Source organism: Myiozetetes cayanensis, unplaced genomic scaffold (genome assembly GCF_022539395.1).
Source record: "Myiozetetes cayanensis isolate MyiCay16 unplaced genomic scaffold, myiCay2020 scf19, whole genome shotgun sequence".
NCBI classification, from domain to species: domain Eukaryota; kingdom Metazoa; phylum Chordata; class Aves; order Passeriformes; family Tyrannidae; genus Myiozetetes; species Myiozetetes cayanensis.
Window position 1 is genome coordinate 6,744,596 of NW_026087400.1, and position 21,376 is coordinate 6,765,971.

General features: G+C 37.9%; 1 protein-coding gene across 1 annotated transcript; it reads left to right on the plus strand.

Moving 5' to 3' along the window:
* Positions 1–241: 241 nt before the first annotated feature.
* Positions 242–21,350, plus strand: SYCP2 (synaptonemal complex protein 2). Its single transcript, XM_050314039.1, is given in 46 exon segments — positions 242–265; positions 837–977; positions 1,218–1,346; positions 2,262–2,366; positions 2,801–2,825; positions 3,666–3,751; positions 4,243–4,331; positions 4,861–4,895; positions 4,991–5,133; positions 5,219–5,271; positions 5,516–5,561; positions 5,740–5,835; positions 6,185–6,245; positions 6,782–6,930; positions 7,198–7,272; positions 7,410–7,565; positions 8,190–8,289; positions 8,842–8,960; positions 9,612–9,672; positions 9,777–9,834; positions 10,038–10,174; positions 10,478–10,575; positions 11,077–11,195; positions 11,433–11,463; positions 11,998–12,062; positions 12,170–12,227; positions 12,655–12,710; positions 13,099–13,147; positions 13,269–13,443; positions 13,810–13,898; positions 14,278–14,448; positions 14,758–14,941; positions 15,379–15,623; positions 15,750–15,920; positions 16,025–16,192; positions 16,615–16,705; positions 17,186–17,347; positions 17,654–17,781; positions 18,008–18,102; positions 18,184–18,283; positions 18,710–18,768; positions 19,100–19,178; positions 19,639–19,695; positions 19,992–20,091; positions 21,143–21,178; positions 21,181–21,350. Coding segments are annotated over 46 exon segments (4,539 nt in total). The 3' UTR covers positions 21,246–21,350.
* The last annotated feature ends 26 nt before the right edge of the window (positions 21,351–21,376 follow it).

Below are 21,376 nucleotides of genomic sequence, written 5' to 3' on the forward strand. Positions count from 1 at the left end.
TAAATTATTTAATCTGACATTTGATAGAGAGGCCCTTATGGAGTTCTGCTGCTTCTGAAGCTTCCTTTTATCCCCATGTAGTCTAAATTCTTAAATAGCCTTTATACAGCATTTACAATAGTGGCAAATTTTGGAATTTGTGATGTACTTTGGCCGATTACTGATGTGTTTGTTGAACCTGTTTGAAGCCTGAGTGATGATTGTTTCCGTTGTTACACAGCTGAGTTGGTGAATTGCGAAAATGACAGCCAGGAGTGAGATGCAGGTATGTGCTGATGGACCAGAACATGAGTATTGATTGTTTTAATTACTGGCTTAAAGCACTCCTTCAGGTACTCAATTGCAAGTAAAATCTGCAGCATGGCGGTGCAACGGGGTAGGAAGAAATTTGCCTTTGCCATAGGTTAGTGTGAATCAGGTGGGTGGAAAGCGAGAGGAACTGGAAATTATTCCTGATAAAAATAAATCATCTGCATTTGATATAGATGAATGCATTGAGGTGATACTTTATATCAGAATGCTGCCACCTGGGTATAATTGATTTAGAAAGAATAAGCAAAATAGTTGAGGTTACTTGGTAAAGTAAAATGTTAAATGTACTAAGGAAGGTCCATGAAGACAAGGAACACTTATGTAGGAATTTAGCTGTAATAGGAGGAAAGAAAAGCCAGTTGAGGAAAAGTGGGGAATAATTAAAATCCCAGTGTGTAAATATTTGCATGGCTAATGTATTAGCTCTGCTGTCCTGTTCTTTAGAAAACCTGCATGAAATGCTGTTAAATCTGCAGCAGTGCTGAGCACACAGTAATGCAGCTGCTTTGTTTTATTGTTGACAGTTGGAGAAGTTAATTGATGAAGCTACAAGAAAGAAAGATTCCCAGTTACTAGAGAAATTTCTGGCCACAGAAGACTCTGAGAGTGTCTCTTACAAATGCAGCAAACAGTTTGTCAACAAATTAGACAAGCTTCTGTGTCGGGTAATGTAACCACTGCATCCCACTCATCTGCACTGGCATTGCAATAGTCTGAAAAAGATCCTTTCATCTGCCTTGGTTTGTGCCAGCACTTGATTTGAAAGCCTGAAATAAAGTTTAAGAGTCAGATCTCTCCTTCAAGCTGCAATTAAGGTGGCTTTGGAGGACAAAAAAGGCATCTGCTTGATTGTCTGGTTCTTCTAGAACTGTACATTAAAGCTTCTGTTGTCATTTCGATTTCAGGAACTTGACAAACAGGAAGTGAAAAGCGTTTCTACCTTACTGAATGTTATCCAGAAATGTGGGGGGAAAATCAGCATAGCAGGAGAGGATGGGCTCCCAGCAGTGATGAAATACGGGCTTGTTGGAAGGATAAGTAAAACCATCAAACATATATGAACTCCCAAAGAAATGCACAAAAATTAACCACGTGCATAAGTGATGCTCCAGTGCTGAACTGCTCAGTGTTTGATTTGCTCCTTGGCTGTTTCACACTTAAGAATTCCCCATAACTTTGCAACAAACATCACATTTGAACGTGCTTTGTCAAGTGACCCATTATAAAGATGCTGCTCTGTCACAGTGAGGGGTTTGCAAGTTATGCAATATGGAATTAATTCAGATATGCCTACAGCAATTACAACATCACGTATTTTCAGATGAGTTTGCTGGACTGCTTTGGAGTTGGAAACTAAAAATTCCTGGTGCCATTTGAAGATTCTTTTTTGTGAATTCTCACAGCAGCGATTTTGTAGCTGCTCTTTCATCAGATTTTAGTGCTATTGTGATTATTTTGTGTTATTCCAACCTGCAGGTTGGATACATTAATCATTTGCAACTCAGTAACTGTACAGAACAATAGATACCACCCACTTCCTTCTGCTTTCACCAGAGATTTCCCTGAAGAGAATTAATGGCAATAGCAGTGTTACTCAATTGCCTTCTCAGCTGCTTTAATAATAAAAATAATCATAATAAACCAGTGTGGTGATAACTTTATGCTTATATTCACACCTACAAACAGCACTCAGCCCTTTCCATTTCCACCTCTTCTGTCTCTGATGGCAGATATCAAAGTAGATCTCCAGTTTTTGTGTTGCAAAGTCCTCAAAATCTCTTAATTTTGTTTTAGTCTGAGTGAAAAATTAAGGTCTGAGGCTGAAATGTGCTCAGCAGACTGGTAATGCTGTGGTTGTTTTAATCTTTATATAGTTTCACTGAAGTATAATACAAACTATTGTCCTTTTCCAGGCTACTAAAATGGTTTCACTTTTCTTTTTCCTTTACATGGTCAATTGGTTTGAAAAGTTAAAAGGAATTTTGATCCTCAGAGGAAATGAAAAGAATGAAATGCTTACAAGCCTGGCTGAAGATTTCTTCAATGTGCTGCTGGTAAAAATATATTGATAATAATATTTGTCATAATAACTGTTACTTGTTTTCTGTTCATGGTTGGCATCATGAAATAAAGTTTAAAAAATCCACAACATTGTGTTCAATGAACCAAAAAAATTTCTTCTTGATCAATTTTTGATTACATTAATTGTTGATTTGCTGATCCAGGGCCCCATATTTATAAGATCTGTGAGTTTGCTTCTTTTCATAATTTTTTTTGTTATTGGTGAAATAATCTCATTTAACTGACATATAATTTTGGGAAACCACACTTGGTAGTAGAAATCATTTCTTATATTCTTTATTAAGGATGAAATCATTTCAAAGTCCTAAATGCATTTTGATTACTTCCTTCAGGTGCATTTTGCCTGATTTCTCTGCTGTAGTATTTGCTGTATCAAAATGATGTTTTGTTTTGTTTCTTGCTGCAGGCTGTGTGTGAGAGCAGACCTGAAGGTGAGCTTAAAAAACATGTGCACTGCATATTGAGGGTTTAAAATGTCTCTTCCAGGACACTTTATCAGTGTTAAAATCATTTAAGCAAGTATTTCTGAGGAAAATGTGCAATGAGGATGGTACAAGTTCTTTGATGTAATATAAATATACCACCAGATCGAAATGTTTCAGCTGATAAACTGTGCCCAAAGGACCCCATTTCACGTGGGAAATGTCAGCCCTGACTTGGATTGTTCAGCTGGAGGTTTCTCTACTGACAGATTTCCTTGTGACTTGCTGGTGGCAGTAATAAAAAAGCAGGATGCTCTCAGAGGTGGCAACTGCACAGAGTTGTTCCTAAAAACAAATGTTTTCCAAGCTGCTGTCACAGCTCAGTGATCCTTCTGTGCTGACCTTGGCATCGGGGATATCACACCCTTCCAGTGTGGCACTGGCTGGGAAGTCACTCCAGACCCTCATGGGGTCATGATCAAAGGGAAAGATTTATTTCCTTGGCTCTGGGAAGACAAATTCCAGCACCTGAATTGTATCTCAGAGTTAGAGGATTGACCAAGTGTATTTCAAAATTCATGAGCTCCTGCCCAGGGGGGTTGTGCAGTGATGCACAGCAACAGAGACATCACAAAGAGACATATTTACTATAAATTGAATATTCTGTCTTACATTTAACCATGATGCTTAAGATGCTTATTCTCAAATATCAGTAATCCTGTATGGAGAGAAAGACACATTGTATTTTATTTCTAAATGAAAATGAATCTTCTCCCAAATGTTTATGAGGGGGCAACTTTCTAATTTATTCTTTTCAACTCTTTAACTTGTTCTTCTCCTGTTTGTCAGGTAAAATGCAAATACTGGAAAACTTTGTTCTGAGAACATGTTCCCTCATCACTGATGTGAGAATCAGTATTTATGTTCAGCAGGAGGTAAACATCCTTCTTTCTAAGCAACAGTTCTCTGGTCACTGTTAACAGACTTTGTGAAGACTTTTATTTAATTGTACAGATGCTACAAAAAACAGACAGGTTTTTTTCCCTCTGAAGATAAAGTCACAAAAAAGTCTTCTGTCAAGGCTGCATCCCCAAAGGGAAGGCTTTTTAATGCTGATTTGAGCTCAGCAATCAACTGCAGACAGAACTCCAGCTTTGAAAGATTTTTTTTTTTCTATATTTAAACCTGCAAATTAGAAACATAACCCTTTAAGAACTAATGTTCACATTAAAACTAATGTGCTTTATTGAAATTGAGGTAGTTAAATTAAGATAAATACCCTTTAAGGTCAGATAGAACTCATTGTTCTTTAAGCATTTTGCCTTTTGCTTTCTTCAGTGTTCTCAAATATATTACAAGGGCTCAAAATAAGAATAACAAACTTACTTTATATTTCCTCTTACTCCCTTTTTTCCACTCTTCTTAGGTAGTAAGAAAACTGAATTTAATGCTTGACAACATACCTCGAGAGGCCAAGAAAAAGTTATTTTCTACAAAGGAGATGTTGCTTGTCATGTAAATAATCTTCAGTATGATTTTTATATCATTACATCATTTGCAGAGCTGGGAGGGCAGTTTTTACTGAGGCTGTTTATGGTTTGTGCAGATTGGTCCCTGTTTAATTTATTTTGCATTTGCTATTGAGTTGGCCAAGGTAGTGGCTGTGGGCAGGTATTCTCGTGGGTTATTCTCCATCAATTTTCCTCTTTCCCAATCTGGGTCAGGCTTTTCTCATCCCACTTGTCATAAAACAATTAAACTCTATTTTATAAGAATGTGTGAGTCAGTCACTGGAAATACAAGCTATTCACACTGGGAAATTGTTTTACAGCGCTTTAAAAAAAATTAGAATAAAAATTGTATATATCAGGTGATTTTGCCCAACAGTTCTTCCACATCCCTGGCACTGCAGACTTACCCCTTTTTAAGTCTCACAGGCTGGTGCAATCAGAGTTTTGTCTCATCCATTGAAAGTTTGTAATTAAACCTTTCCTGTGCTTTGTGCTGCTCTCCCGTTCTGACAAAACGTTCCTTTGTTTGGCAGGAGTGAAATGGGGAGGAGAATTTTGGATGCTGGAGGTGAGCATGGGACTTAATTTAGTATTAGGTGCCCTAAAAATTAGTTGTAGAGCCATTTCACCTCCACAGTGGCTTTAAATCTCCTTTTGCTGCAGACTATGACATGCAGGTGGCCATCACAGAGGCTTTGTGCAGGATGATCTCGGAGAAGCAAAGAGGAGAACTGGCCTCCCAGTGGTTTTCCATGGAGTTTGTGTCCAATGCATTTAAAGGAATTAAAGATTCTGAGTTTGAAACAGTGAGTCATGGGAAAAAATATTCCCTGGGGAGGGGGGGGTGAACTTCCATTTTACAAATCTTTAAGAAATCTCTGTGGTTTATAGGATTGCAGGAAGTTTCTTAACCAGGTGAATGGCATGCTTGGAGACAAAAGAAGGTAAACCTGATTTTTTTTTAAGCTAATAAAGTTTCTTTTTTTTTTGCATTTTATGTTGATTATGCATTTTATGATTAAATTTCATGTTACCTCCTTGGGGAAAAAGTGATTTTTGGTTGCTGGGATCTCCTAGTCTCTAAAGCACACAAATCTGTGAAAACACAACCCAGTTGCTATGTTCACATATGCAGAGTTTGTTTACAGCATTGCAGAATACTTGAAAAAAAATATCCTTTTCTTGCAGGGTTTTTACATTTCCGTGTTTATCAGCAGCTCTTGATAAATGTGAGGTAAGTTTCTCTGCCTTCTAGTTAATTAAAAATAGGGATACAGTAAGAAAATTAATTTCTTTTCAGAAATATTCAAATGGGCATGTACTGGCATTTTGTGAGACCAACACAAAGCTTGTTAGCTGGTGTAAATCAGTGCTCTCTGCTCTTGTTATTTTATCCTGTCTTCTTCTTTTAGCTCCAGATCCCACTGGATGAAAATCTGGAGGAATTCTGGATTGATTTCAATGTTGGTAGCAAAAGTATCTCTTTCTATGTGGCAGCAGATGATGCAGTAAGTGATTTTTGTCTCTCAGACTGAGGCAGTAGATCCAGATTCTTTCCAGTGTATCAGATTTGTTTTCCCACATCAACATGTTGAACTTATACCAGCGTGTAGGGGAGGAAAATATCCAGATTTGGTGTACATATTTAGATCACAGAATTTCAAAGTAATGATTTTCTAATGCTGTTTGGAAGTAGTTTACATGTGCAGTGGTGAAGCATTTGTTCCTTGTCACTCTTCCTAACAGAGATTTAAGAAGTTGCAAATCTGTCCTCACTGAATGACTTTCTGATCCCTGCATTTCATTTAGTTGCAATATAAGAATTTTCTATCTTTAAAAATGTATTTTCCATGTAAGGGTCACCAGTGGGAAACAGTGATCATACCAGAAGAAGAGGTGAACATGTACAGCCTTGAAGGTATTTGAACTCAAAAATGTGACCTTTTGGTACACACTGACTTGGATCCTCACATCAATTAATCCTGAATTACTGGCTCAATTCTGCAGCAAAGCAAAATTCTCACTTAAAATAATACAGCAACTGGTTTTATCAGGGATAAAATTGCACTGCAGTCACATTTACATTTTGGATATGCAGGTGTGCTTTTATGAAAATAATTTAGAAATAATGTCGTCTAGTTATTTCAATACAAAATAAGGCAAAAGACAATGACAGTTACTAATATTCCTTTGAAACCAGTTAGAATAGTAAATACCTATAATTTGTCTGCAGCTATAGGAAATAACCCTCGAAGAAAATTCTATGGAATAATAGAAAGAATAATTATTTCTAAAAGATTGAATCTTGCATTGTTTCACTAATAACGTTTATTATAGAGTCAATTAAAATATACATCTTAGTAGCTGTACTGAAAATAAGTATCATATGTTTACAAACATTATTTGAGAGGTTGTTAAATTGTAATAAACTTTTCGAATTTTGTTTTTGCCCAGAGAAAGACTCAAAGAAATTATTAACAATAGATCTCAAAAGCCCAATGAATGTGGGTAATCTGGAAGGAGAGAAATTTTCTTTGTATTTTAATTCCATCTTGGAAATCAAAGACGTAACCAGAAAGATTTATGGGTTTAGCAAATGTAAGGTAAGACTGAAACACCACTTGGTGATAGTCTTTAATTGATTCAAAAGAAATGTGCTTAAAAATTAGTTAGCAAGCCATATATAACAACTTAAAACAACTACTCTGTGCTACAGTCCGACTGAGGAATTCATGAAGAATGGATCTGCTTTGTAACATTTCTTTACCTCTCTAATCTGATGTCAGACACTTGTGATCTTTCATTTAAATATTTTCTCTTCCTTGTTCGACCCAAGAGCAAAGTGCCTGTTTTGATTCCTCCCTTTGTAGGATGTGAGCAAGAAGCAAACTGCATCAATTGCCAAAACAGCTGTACATGTCCTCTTTGATGAGAGTGGCTCCCAGGTATTTTAGTTCATGGGTTTGTATCTTTAGTCTGATCATTTGCTGATTTATAATCAGTTACTCTGTGTGTTCGTATAAATGTAAACCATAAAACCCAAATATTGTGTGCAATTAAATAAAATGAAAATATTATATAGGTTACGGTACCAGAAAGCCAGTTGTCACCAGTTGTGAAAGAAAAACCTGAAGAGGAGGAGAAACTCAGTAAAAAGAAAAGTCAGCAACTTCCTGGAAGTTTGAGGACTCAGAATAAAAATAACAGTCAAGAAAAATGCAGAGGGGATTCCTCCAAGGTAAATAGGATTGTCAAAACAAAAGGAGTAGAGAAAAAATACGAGTCACTTTAAAATATTTATAACATTTAATAATGTAAACCTCTTCTTATTTGACATTTGGAATATAGTTAACACAGAGTTTGATTGGGACTTTCTGCTCTAAAGAGAAATGTTTTGAAGACATGCTTGGATCTCCTGGTTTGCAGAAGTCAAGGTCGGCCTCTGGAGAATCCTGGGGAGAGGGAAAAGATGGGACAGTGTCTTCCTGGTGTAAGGGCTTTAGTAAACCTGCTTCTGTTTAATTTGGAGCTTAAGTGACACTTTGGCAGAGTCTCCAGGGAACCCCTCTGTGAAAAAGGGACAGGGTTTGCTCATAATTCATTGAATTAATTTAGAAAACAACAATCAGTGACCTCAGTTTAAAAATACTTAGTTTAAGCATTGTACAATTCAGGTGTTTTGGGGAGCTTTCTTCAAAAAGGGAACTGCCTGAAGGTCCCGTGACACTGATATCTGCAGCAACAGCAACTGGCATTCCAGGAATGGAAAGTGTCAAGAGACTCTTGGGAATAGATTTCCTAAATCCTTGTGCTGTCATCCTTAAATCAGTGTATTATGGTCAAGTTCCTTCTGTTCCTCCAGATCACTCCCTCTCGCACAAGGAAAGTGTCTGAAGCCTCTGTGCTTGTTCCTGGGACTACAAGAACTTCCACAAGGAGCCCGCTGAGCTTTGTCAGCACATGTGAGTTTGCAAGTGCTTGCAGGGTAAAAACATGCTCTGATTTGTCTTTGAAACACAGGCATGATCTGTGCTCCTTGGCAGAGCTGGAAATGAAAAGGAGAACTTGTAAACTCTCCTAAGCAGATCCTTTAAACTTGCAATTTTTGAACGAGGCCAACTTGGTCCTGGTCCACAGACGTGACCTGGGACAGTGGCTGCACAGGAGTGCCCTGTAAGTGGGGGTCACCTGCCATTTGTCCTGCAGCTCTCAGGCAGCTGTTCAGCAAAAATATCTTCCAGTGAAATCTTTGAAGAGTGACCAACTGTTTTCTACCTGAGCCAGCCTGTAAGAGCTTTGCTTTTGCCTCCAGACACCCACAGTCTGCGGGCTCTTAATCCCCACATAACAGAGTGGAAATCAAGAGAAATATCAAAGGGCCATAATGGGTTGTTATCGATAATAACCCACTCTAGTGATCCTGGGCAAAAACTCTTCCTACTGATGTCCCAGACAGCCCAGTAATTGTAATGGAAGCAGGGGTGCAATTCCAACAAGTCTCTGCTTTGTTCCAGCCACTCCTTTTAAAGGGAGATTTAAATTGCCCCTGGAAATGATGAGCTCCACTAAGAGGTCTGACAGCAGTGCAACAAATGAGACCAGAGCAAAGATTTCCTATCAGGACCCTTCTGGAGTATGCATGTCATCTGTAGCTAAGTCTTTTACTTCAAATAACACTAATTTCTATTCTAATTTGTTCCTAATTCATATTTTAAAGAGCTAGAGTCAGCAGCTGTAGTGTAGAAAATAGTGTGTTTTACTTTATTGCATAATGTTTTCTTGTCCTCTGGATTTCAGGTTTAATATGTCCAAGGTCAGAATGAACTCTTAATTAGCTAAAATTTGCATTCACTCGTCAGTTCTGACTCCAGAATTAAGTTGCTTTTACTGGACCCCCAGTTCTTCCTTCGTGTGTAATGGGAGAAAGGTGCATGCACAGAATCTCACAGGGGTTATGCAGGTTTGAAGTCCTCATAAAACACAGAATCCGTTCAGCTGCAGCTGGGAAATGTGAAAGGCCTCAGGTTATGGCATTTATAGCATTGGTTTTAGTGCATTTTTGATCAGGCATTCACTGCAATCACAGAAAACTGTATAGGTGTCACAGAACTGCAGTGCAAGTGTGGTTTTAATTTTGGTTCTGTTCCAGTTGAACAATGACTTCACTTCCATGAGCTAAAACAAAAAGGGATTTCATGTTTTCTTAGGTAAAGTACAAGTTTATGAGGTTATACTGCTTATAGTCCTATGCTAATATTTCCTTTTGGGTGTTATTCCACTGTAGCAAAAACGTGCTGAAGAAGTTTTCAAACTTATGCAAGAGACCACAGAAGAGCATACTTTAGGCAAGTAATTTTACAAGCATTGATAATCCTTACTTTAAATCTAATTGTAATTTTGTCCATTTCTTTTGCCATAATGATTGACACCAAGTTAATGTCTCATTTAGATGAAGTGTTTGATATCGTTCCTGATTCTCAGCCCGTTGGAAAAAGCAGCAAACCTTTGTAAGTCATTAGAAAAGAATTCAGTGTTGTCACTCACTTTGAAGGGAGTATTTTCGAGTATTACCAGAACAGAAATTATGTTGCCATGTAAAATACTTTGATCTCTATAAGATTCCATTATTTTCCTATTTTATGACCCATGTTTATTATAATAAAAAGTAGTTTTCTGCAGAGTTTGACAGTAAGGTGCTGTTGTCCTTTAGGCTGCCTGGGCTTCTGGAGAGTTCTTTTGATAAAACTGAAACGTGGAAAAAACCCACATGCCCTCTTCCTGAGAAGAGTGGGAGCACTGGGGACAAGCAAAAGCCAAATCCATCAGTGGCCCGTCTGTCCCATCCAGGTGATGTTCACACGTGGTTAATTGTTACTCTTCACAACAGATCACATAAACTGTCCCCTTGCAGCTGGGCTTTGTTTTCCTTTCTATTGTTAGGGATTGAGTTGTGAAACAAAAACATTTATTAACTTTCTGAAGTACCTCTCCAGATAAACAAATTAAACAAAGATAAGAGAAGCAAGAAAATGAAATTGATACCATAGCAAGTCGAAAGTCAAAGTGTTAAGCATTTGGAACAGAAACTGTTAATTACGGTAGGGAAATGTATAAACTACTGCTGAAACATTGTTTAAAACCTTTTTTCAGCCAGAGTGGCCGACACATCTTTGCATTCTGAGCTTTCGAAAGAGGAACCCGAAGTTCTCCTCAGAAAGGACGCTGCAAATCCAAAACCATCAAAGCCTGTGAGAATTTCTTACCTTCCTTTCTTTGACTTGCAATTAAGAGAACTGTCAAATTTTGAGTGTTTCAAAATTTGTGGATTTACTGTCATTTAGTCACAAACTTGCTTTCAATTGATTTTCCACTAATACCAAGTGAAGAAATAATGGCACCTTCACTTTCTGCTTTTTTCAGTGACGTGTTCAAGATTAGTTTACTCCGAATTTCTTTTTCAAAATAATTCTTAAATAAGCACCAACCTGTGCTTCTCATGCACTTCTTTGCTCACTTTTGAATGTTCCCAAAGCCACAACATTTCAAAGAAAACACCTGCTAAACTCATGTTTCCTTGCTTGCTGTTTGGGCAATGCAAGGGGAAATGGTTTGCAAGGAAATGGGATTTAGTACATCTGGAAGACATTTAATGTAGTTTAGGGATGTTTTTTTAGGAACTTGAAGTTCTGTTTGCAGCTTTGTTCCTCTGTTGGATGGGTTCAAAGTGAAGTCTTCAACTGTTTTTATAGAAACCCAAGTCTAAAGAAATCACAGATGCAGCCAAATCACTGATCAGTAAAATCAGTGACAGATACAGAGACAAGAGTGATGAGAAGAGCAAAGCAAGAGACTCCCTGGGTTTTAACAGGTAGGATGGGAACTGTTCACTGCTGTGCTGATCCTCTCTGTCTGTGTCTGTGATGTGCTGATGGATGATGATGGGTGAAATCCTTTAATTTAATTTAATCCTTTGAATCTTTGAATTGATGTTGTGTTTAAAAGCACGAATGGGTTTGCTGGGTTTGATAAGGCTTTTATTTCTGTAGGCACTGTTGTAATGCATATATTCCAATTAGCATTTAACCAAATGTGTGTTTATTTTTAGGACACATTTAAATAAATCCTGGGTCTCCAAGGTAACATATCATTGCTTTTGTTCAAATTGCTTTTCATAGCAGCTGTGTGTACAAACATGGTGGGAATCAGTGGGTGTAAAGGGACACTTCACAAACACCAGTGAATGTCAAGTATCTGTAGTTGTTAATTTTGTAGTGACTGCATATATTTAAAATACCTGTGTGGAACAGTAATTTTTACTGGCAACTGTCAGCTAGTGAAACCCAAAGTAATTTCTATTGGCATATTGCATATTTAATGTCTGCCTTTTGTAAGTGTCAATGCTAAATATTCAGAATAAAAATATTATCATAAATGAGATTACGGAATCCTTAGAGGGGATAGAGCCAGGACACAGAAATGAGTCATAATGTTTGGGGGGCAAAAAAATTCCAAGGTTTTGTTGATATCCTTAAAAGATAAAGATGTAGTTCCTCCCAGCTCTTGTCCCCTTTGTTGCCAATCCACACGATTATCTTCATGATGAACTTGCTTTTTGAGGTGACAGTGGCTCTGAATGCATAATCAAAATTTGCCTTTTCATTTCTGTATAGGAAGAAGTTCGGGACAGAATCCTGAAAACCACTTCTTTTCTTAATGTAACTGCTGGTCAGATCATGTAAGTAGTTACAACATTTTCAAGCACAGTTTCTGAGTGCCCATTCCTGACTCTGTGAAATGTTCATTAATTCAGTCACAACATTGATCTCTGTGTCTGTTTGACAGGGATGATGTCTACAACTTTAACATCAGTGGGTTTGATGAGCCTACAATAAAGCTTGGAGTAAGAACATATCTGAATCCTGTATTTTATGATTAGAATATAAAGGAAATCAGTCAAATTTTGTTTGCTAGGATAGTTCAATATTCAAATTATCTCAGTGAACTCAGTGGGGAAAGAAGTTTGCCATGTAAATACCTCCAGCACTTTCAGATGCATAAAGTGTAAATGTATAACTGTCCTAAGGTTCTGGGCACCTCAGGCTGTTGGTTTGACATCCTGAAAGCTTCGGTCATTTCTAGCTGTTTTGAACTATCAGCTCTCTTAAATGAGTTGTAAGATAGAAATTAATCACCATTAATTACTGAGTGTAATAACTGAGGAAAAGGAGCCCTTAGCTGTTGCTGTCTGGTGGCCTGTTGAATTTTGCTCAGACTGTATAACAAATGAAAACCTTGGTTTGTTGTTCCTTATTTATTTGCATTTTTAGGTCCAAGAATTGCATGTTACTCAACTGAGTGTTCACACAGAGACAACCAGAAAAGGGTAGGATGTTCTGTTGTGTCCCAGCCTGCTGATTATCAGTAGTGCTGTCTGCACTCCCCAGCATCCTGTGACAGAATTCCAGGGAATGTGTTCCATGAGGAAAACTCCTCAGGGAGGGTTAGAACCTCCTGGCTAGAGGGGGTGTTTTTCTGTTCATGTTCAGCCTGCACAGGGCTGTGTTGTTGCTGTGTGCTCTCACTGATCCTTGGGAAACAAGCCCATCCTTTAGGGTTTAAGGTGACCAGGGGTTTTCCAAAACAATGTGAAAACAAAAGCTTTCAAACCTTTGTTTGAATCCTTAATCCACATATCACGTGAGTAGCAGAAAGTTTTACAGCAAATATTTTAAAATGTGTTGTTAAGGGTGGTTTTTATCTTTCTGCTTAAGGAATGCAAACGTCAGTAAATCCAGCGCCGAAGTGAAAGGAAGAAAAAAAGTAAGGTTCACATTTTTGTGGCTTAGTATAACCTGTCTGCCTGCCTTTAAACACCAGTTATGGAAGCAGAATGTCTATAAAAAATAAATCAGTAACTTGAGAACTTTTTTGGGTTTTCTAGACTAGAAACAACCAAGACAAGAAGCACCTGTTTAGTGACACAGACACAGAGAACAGAGGGGAGGACAGCAAGACAGAGATTAGTTGGCTCCAGGAATCCAAGAGCAAACCTAAAGCCCAGATAGTTGATTACAGTAGGAATAAAAAATTAGGGAAACCAATAAGCACAGACAAAAGTAAGAAACTTTTTTTCATACTTCTGAAGAGTGCTGCAAGAAGTTTGTCCTTAGTTGTTGACTGCACAGCATGTCATGTGCTCTGTTGCAGATATCAGATGTTTCTGTTGTTTCCAAGGAATTTTCAAATCAGTTCTAATAATTCATAAAGGTCGATTTACATAACGCCTGTATTTTAATGTGGGAAAGGGTTGGAGGATGGGACAGGGGGAAGTTGTTGTCAATTAAAAAAAAAAAAAACAAACCTTTTTAAAATAATAGGCTGAAAGCAGTTACTGATTTAGTAAGTTTGTGGGCATGAATGTGATTCTGTTATTTACAGCTCAACCTAATGGCAAACATTTCAACATTATATTGATTTTTCAGACTGTGTTGTAACAGCAGATGAATCCCCTGAACCTGCTTTCCACATGGAGAAACCTAAAGGCAAAAGTGCAAAGAAGAAAAAGGTAGATGTAACTTTGCACCTAGAACTGTAAAATATATTCAGAATCTCTTCACTCCCCACAGAAACTGTTTTAAAGTAATTTTTCATAAATGTATGACATTTCTCCATACTTATTTCCAAATCATTTGTTAAATACTGTGTATTCTTTTTATGTAGAATTTAGTTGGTATTTCAGGCATAACACTGTGAGTTAGAATGATTATTATACATTGATGCTTTTGTTAGTAGACTGATGGTTTAACTTTACCAGAGCTCAGAGTTTAACTTTTTTAGCTGTTTTGAAATAACTTGGTTTAATTACTTGAAATCCAGCATCTGCCATTTTTTCTCATATATTTACTTATGAATCATTCTTCTAAACTGAAGGTGATTTTATTCCTCCAAAGGTAAACAAATGTAAAAAACAGAACTCAAGAACTGCTGAAATGATAGAACAAACCTCCAGAAAGAAACTGCCTCGAAGGGCAGCAGCAGCAAAAAATTACAAAGAGCCTTCCAGTTCTGAGTCAGAGAGCGAAGGGCAAATTCCAGCATGCACCTCCAAATCAAAAATGCAGGTATGCAGTTGCACTTCATTATTAAAAAGCCACTTCTGCCATATTTTTCAAAATTACCTCTGCTCTGTTTGTGTACTTGGTACTCCTGAATTTTAAGAGCCCAACAAGAGCAAGGTGAAATCAATAGATGTGTCCAGTTTAACAAATTCAGTGTTTATTGATACTGGAACACCCGATATCCTTATGGATTTAAGCCCTGCTGATGATGTTCTTTCTGCTTGATCTTAGAGATAACAGGCTCTTTGTCTCCTTCTGTGTGCACTTCCCTGTGTTTGCAAAACTGTTTCTATAACATTTGTGTTTTAATAGAAACTTATGAATGGGGCAATCAAGGATTACAAGCAGCTAAAGGTACCCCAGGTTGTACCTGTGGAGCCAAAGAGAGGAGATAACTGTGTGCAAAAACCACTTGAGAAACCCAAGAACCCTGCAGAACAGAAGGAAGTGGAGATGCCTTCAGCTGAGAGTCCTGCATCTCTGGAGACAATGAGATGTAGGTGTTTTAGGTGGAATTTCCAGCCATGCAGGATCTAAAGTTGGAGGTTAAAAGAGGATTAGCACTGCAGTTCAATTTTACATTTATTTCATGCTTTTAACATAGGAGAGATCCCCTAACTCAGGGTGTTCCACGTAACTTAAGGAAGTGTATTAATGTGCCACTGGCACTTTTAGGGGTTGGTGCAGTTATTTGTCACCAGCATAATCTAGGAAAGCAATGTGTAAATGTTGGAATGAATCTGGTAACTGCTAAAACAGTGGGAGAGTGCAAAGAGGGAAGTGTGGCAAGTCCTGTGCCAGCACTTGGAAGTAAAATTCCACACATCTGAGACTTGGAAATACCTGGAGCTGGAACAGTGAGCAGTTTGAGCCTTTAGCTTGCCTTTTTTAACTTCCACTCCTCATTCTGACAGTGAAGGAATTGTTTTCTAGGTGCTGAAGGACTCTCAGAAGGAAATGTTACCCCAGAGCACACTTCCAGTGGAAGATCTCTTGATCTTCAGGAGTCATCACCAGAAAACAGGGAAATGTTAAACTCTGAGAAAGGAATCTCTCCTGATAATTTCTGTCCCCAGAATAAGAACATTCAAAGTATACGTGTCAGTCAGTCCCCTGAGGCAACAAAGTCAACATTTGGAAGGAAAAGTTTCTCCCCAGTGTTGACTGAAGCATCTCTGGTAAGAATGGTAACATTCCTCTACACTCCTTGGAACTGAAGTTGTTCCTTTCAGCTGCCAATGTCTCGTGTTTCTCTGCATCTCCCTTCAATCATGATTTTTTTTGTTGTTGTTATTCATGTGTAGCTCAGCTTAACAACATACAAAACAATCAGTGGCAAAAATTCCAAGGGAGCTGGGTTGGAAACCTGTAACAGTAACGAAGGTTCAAGTTTCCAGCGTTGCTTTTCGGACGCGCTTCCTGCTAAAGGAAAACCAAAAGATGCCACTAAAGCTGTCCCCAAAAGCAAAGAAGAGGTATGGTGCTAAATCCTTGGCTTTTTGTCTCTCTGAGCTACTTTCCAGCTGGTGATTTTCGAGGGGCATCTGTCAATAATGATGTTTTTTTGGTTAATGTGTAGCTCAGCTTCACCACATATAAAACTGACAGTGGAAAACATGCAAAGGGAGCTGTGCCAGAAACAGGGAATAATAATGAAGATCCAAGTTTCCAGTATTGCTTTTCAGACACACTTTCTGTTAAGGGAAAACTACAAGATATCACTAAAGCTGTCACTAAAAGTAAAGAGGTAAGTCAAAGCATTCTTTGGTCTACAGAAATGAGCTCCAGCTTATCTATTTCACCTCCTTTACAGTGGGGAGCTTTAAGGGAAATGCATCTCTCTCAATATTAAACACTACATAATGTCTACTTGGGGCCTGCTTGGAAAATTCTAGTAGTTATTTTTGAAATATTTGAGATAAATATCATATTTTTGTGATTTATCACATGGCTACAGTTTATTGTTTATCATATGGGCACGATGAAAGAATTGTATCCCAACCAGATCAGTTATAATTCTTACTTTAAAAAATGACAGGGAATAAATATTTTCTTGCTCATTTTCAATAAAAAATAACTTATTTTTCACCTCATAAATGTGCATTTTTGATGGAGACTTCTGAAAGTGATGTAATTTGGAAGCTAATAAATCAGAGGCTTTTCTTTCAGGGTTGTGAACCACCATCTCCACTGTCTGCCTCCAGTGGGAGTAAAGCACAGTCTTCAACTGAAGAACCTTATGACCCTAGAAATGAGTCAGGTACAAACATTTAATTGAAAGCAAAATGCTTTCTGTATGTCTCAATAAAGGTTAAGAAAAATGTTTTATTTGGCATAAAAATACAGCCAAATTGTTGTATTTTATATATTTTCAGTATTATTCTATTTTTAGCCCTTTTCTCGTTTTCTCTCATTTAACTATCCCAAAACAAAGCTGAAAATTAGGCTTCAAAATACAGCTACAGTGAAGAATTAGTTGTGCTCCAAAGAAACAGTTAGAGGTATTCCCAATGATACTGGGGAAAAAAACTGGGAATAATTCCAATGGTATTATCAGGAAATGATACCAGACTTACTTATTAGTCAGAGTTCTGTATTCCATGGAAATCTTGTTGTTGTTTTACATTATTCTCATGTCTTAAAGCCAAGACACACATTCCAAGAGTTTGGATAAAATCCTCTTTATGCTTCCCTCTCATTGTTCTAAATAATCCCAAAATTGTTTTTATGTTGATTAAAGGCCCAACTGTGCAGACCTTCCTCAAACGAAGGTACCACAGTGACACAGAGAGCAGCTCTGACGAGGCACAGACCAGCAGAGAGGAGGAAAAGAAAGGAAGGAGAAGAATCAGTTTACAGCCCAAAAAATTATTTAAAACAAATGATGCAGCTGCTTACAGAGGTTGGTCATGGAGTGACAGTTGAATATGGTTGGGCAAGAGTTTAAAAGAATGTGACAAATCGAAGCTTTAACAAGGAAATGTAATAATATCCTAGGAAAAGTCTTTTACATGTCAAAGAAAAGACCAAAAAATGCTGAATATTTAGAGATTGTATCCATATAAAAAGTCAGAGATTTTATATGAAAATAGAAATATTTTCAGCCATCTCATTGGTGAAATGAATTGACAGATAACAGAAGCTGTGCTAACTCTGAGTAGGTGCTTTTTCATCCTAAACTTGACCTTGTCCTTTGGTATCTCTGCAGTGTCTGAGAGCATATCCACTCGATCCGTCAATGAGCTCTCTACTTTGGATGGGGAATTCTGGGAACCTGGTTGTTCAACTCTCAGCATATGTCAGAAGCTCCAAAAAGAATTTACCAAGAAAATTGAGGCAAGACCCTTCCTCTCCAGTGTCAGTTGTGTGGGGGTACATGTGTGTGTGGGGGTAGCTTGGCTTCCACCACAGAGTCAGAGCTTCATGTCCCTGTAAGCCAAGTGCACAGAATGCCAGGGCATGACAGAATTCACATTTCCTTTTAAGGCTCTGTACTAAACAGATTACAGGTTTTTCCCTAAGGTGAAAATAATCTGAATGTAATGTTAAAACACCCTCACAGAACCGCTCCCGGAAAATGGATTATTTTAATAAGCAAACATTAAAAGTTGCCCATCAGCATTTGACAACAATGAGTCACCAGCTCCATGAATGCAGGTCAGTAATGACAGATGTACTTTAAAACATTCTTCAAATGCAAGGAATGCCTTCTAAAAGTAACCTGTGTTTTTTTGGTAGGACCAGGCAGCTGGACAAATTTCATATAACTCTCATTGAGGAACTTGAGAATTTTGAAAAGGATTCTCAATCCCTGAAAAACATGGAAAAAGAATTCTTGGTTTGTATTTGAACTGGTGGCTCATGGGGAAAAATGAATTCCTATGGGATCCATAGATTGTTCATGTCATGTTCAAGTTCTTAACTTTAGATCATTACATTTGATTTCAAAAGCCTTTATCATTTTGCTTCAAGCTGAAATATTTGAGTGTTGGGATTGGCCAAAGATCTTAGAATTCCTTGGTTACTACATGTTTTTCCTACATATATTCACTCTATGAATTCCTATGATTTTCCTCCTAGAATAAACTAGTACTAATACTTTAATGGGCTGTTTCCCCAGCTTCTGTGGGGACTGTGTAAATCCTGTGTAACTCTGCTGAGTCTGTGGGTGGGGGTTATTTTGTTAATCTGAAATATTGCTCAGTTTTGGTTTGGAAAATCAGTTCCTATTGATCAGCAGCTGTTCATATTTTTTTCATTCCAGACCTTTTGGAAAAAACAGACAAGTACTTTGAGTACTTACATGAAAAATGAGCAACAGAGGTCAGTGGGCTCTGGCAGTGCTGGGGTGAGGTTTGTGGGCTGCTCTTTTCAGGTATAAGTCAGGCCAACTGATATTCCTTATGCAGTTTCTTCCATTAATAGAGATGGTAGATGAGATGAGAAAATTGGATTAAAATCTTACATTACAGGAAAAATGTAATGATTCTCCATCTAAATTCCTCCACCTACCTGAGGGACTGTTCCAGCAACGATTGAGACATTTATCCACACTTTAAAGTACAAATAGACTACAAATAATGGGACCTATTCGTGGTCTGTGTGGGAAGTTCATACATAGCAAAGCTGTTTGAACTGCCTTTTGTTTCTTTAGAATTCAGGTTCTTAAAGCTTCATTTGAAAAGAATATCTACCATTCTGTTGACTATGAGGAACGTGTTTTTACTTCAGAGGTATGAGGAACTTTAGTTTTGTATGAGGAACTTGTGTTTCGCTCTTGTTTTAATAATTCTTCCATTGCACCAACAGATACCAGTACTGACTTTCTTTTCTGAAGAAAGACTTTATCCTTAGCACTGTATTGATGATATCTTTGTTTAGTTTTTAGTTTTCATAAAATGCCCTTAATTTAACAATGTTCACTATTTTAGGCTGAGATTTCACCCACCACAAGGTGTGTGCAGTTATCAAGATTTATTCTGGATTCTGTGGCTTTGTTTATTTTGTTTCTGAATATTTATGTTATTCATCCCAGAAAGAACAAATTTAAAACACATGTTCCCTTCCACAGGCAAGTGGATGCCTGTGCATCTCTATCTCTTGGTTATAAAACATTTGGGGATGTAATTGTTTGCTTGAAAACATGTCACTAGTTGTGAGCAGAGGAGATGCATTCACGATCTTTTCTTGCAGATGCACCTGATGAAAGAAGACATTAAAGGACTCCAAGAGAAACTTCTAAAAGAAATGGTAAATGAAGTCATCTTGCACTCATTTTTACTTATTTTATACTGTTTGAACACTAAATTACTAACATTTTAAATCCCAGGATCACTGACATGTTGCACTTTAGACTTTACCTGGGTGACCGAAGCCACGGGTAGATGTGAATGTACTGCTTTGGTTCTGACTCTTAATATGTGCAAAAGTATCCTATTTGATATGTTAAAAGCAGCATATTCTGTGCACCAGGGGTGCAATATGTTAAATAAACCCTTCCTTTTTGCAAAAGCATGTTGTAAGTGTGATGTTTTTTGCACAGCAAGAAGAGGAGCTGTGCAGTGTTCGCAGAGGATTGCAGACCCTGTTTCGATCAAAGACTGAATTCTGAAGGGATGTTTCTCAGATTCCTTCCTGAACTTCAAGGTGAATAGAAACACTCTTTTATAATGGAATGAAGCCATCTTTCATTAATAATATTAAAATCTTTGTGGATAAAACTTCTCCACTTACCTGTGAGATTTGGGATTATTTTACTGAATCTGCTGAAATATAATGTGTAATTTCATTTTAGCACGTGCTACTTTTAAATATGTCTTGAACAATTTGTATAGGTTATTTAAATGATTGCCAGAGAAATCCCATTGAATTTCACTTTGAATCTTTGTTTTGGGCCTGTATGTACAGAAGACCCACTTTGTTTGATCCAGAATGGACTCAGAAATTATTTAGGGATCGAGTCACCTGGTTTGATCTCAGTCTTGTTTGTAGTATTAGACTTCAGCAGGAGTTTCTAAGAGAAAACAACACTCCAAACACTTCTGTTTGAACTATGTTGCAAATAATTGTATTAAACAAGTCCAGAAAAATATATATTGTCTGTCTTTTTTTTTTTCCCCACAATGAAGTGATTGTATTGAAATTTCCAGTAAATAATTGGGTCCACTCATCCCACCTGTGTAAGTGTACTGATGCTTTTCTCATCTTCCTGAGCCTCTGGTTTTGTGTGGTTTGGGGTTTTTTTTGGCCTGTATTCAGTGTGTTCTCCACTAGATGGACCTCCTGAGTTGGTAAACTTTTCTTTCCACCGGTCTAATTGAATTTCATCTGCATGAAACAGGAGTTTTCTCTGAATTGTACAAGGATTTTAAAAGTGCACTGGAAGGTCCAAATTATTTCTTCCAATGAGGGCACGTTGGAAAAATAAGACAACTGCCTTGGTTTTAGTTAGGGACAGGAACTGGGCATTGCAGGCCTGGTTGCTTTTTCCGCTGGGAAGAAGCTGCACCAGGAGAGCCTCCCTGAGCCACACCTGCCTTCCCTGGTGCCATCCTTGTTCCCAAACCCAATCCCTGGCCCAGGGAGTGCAGGCAGTGTCCAAACACCCCCCAAGACTTACCAGCAGCAAGCAGAGTGTCACCAGGGGATCAGGGGCATCCCTGTGGCTCTGCAGTGGTCACAACTTGTGTCCCCACAGGAGCAGAGCAGAGGCTGGGCTGGCTGTGCTGGAAGGACACAGAGCAGGGGAAGGAGCCAAGCTGTCCCTGCACAGCTCCAACATCAAGGACTTGCATCCATGACAAAGCTCACAGGCACTGTTTGGCATTTAAACAGCTGCTCTAAGTTATCCTTCAAACATTTGTCTCTTTCTTTATTTTCCAACCTCATTTTAATGTGTTCTATGCAGCGTTTATTAGCAATGGAAGTATGG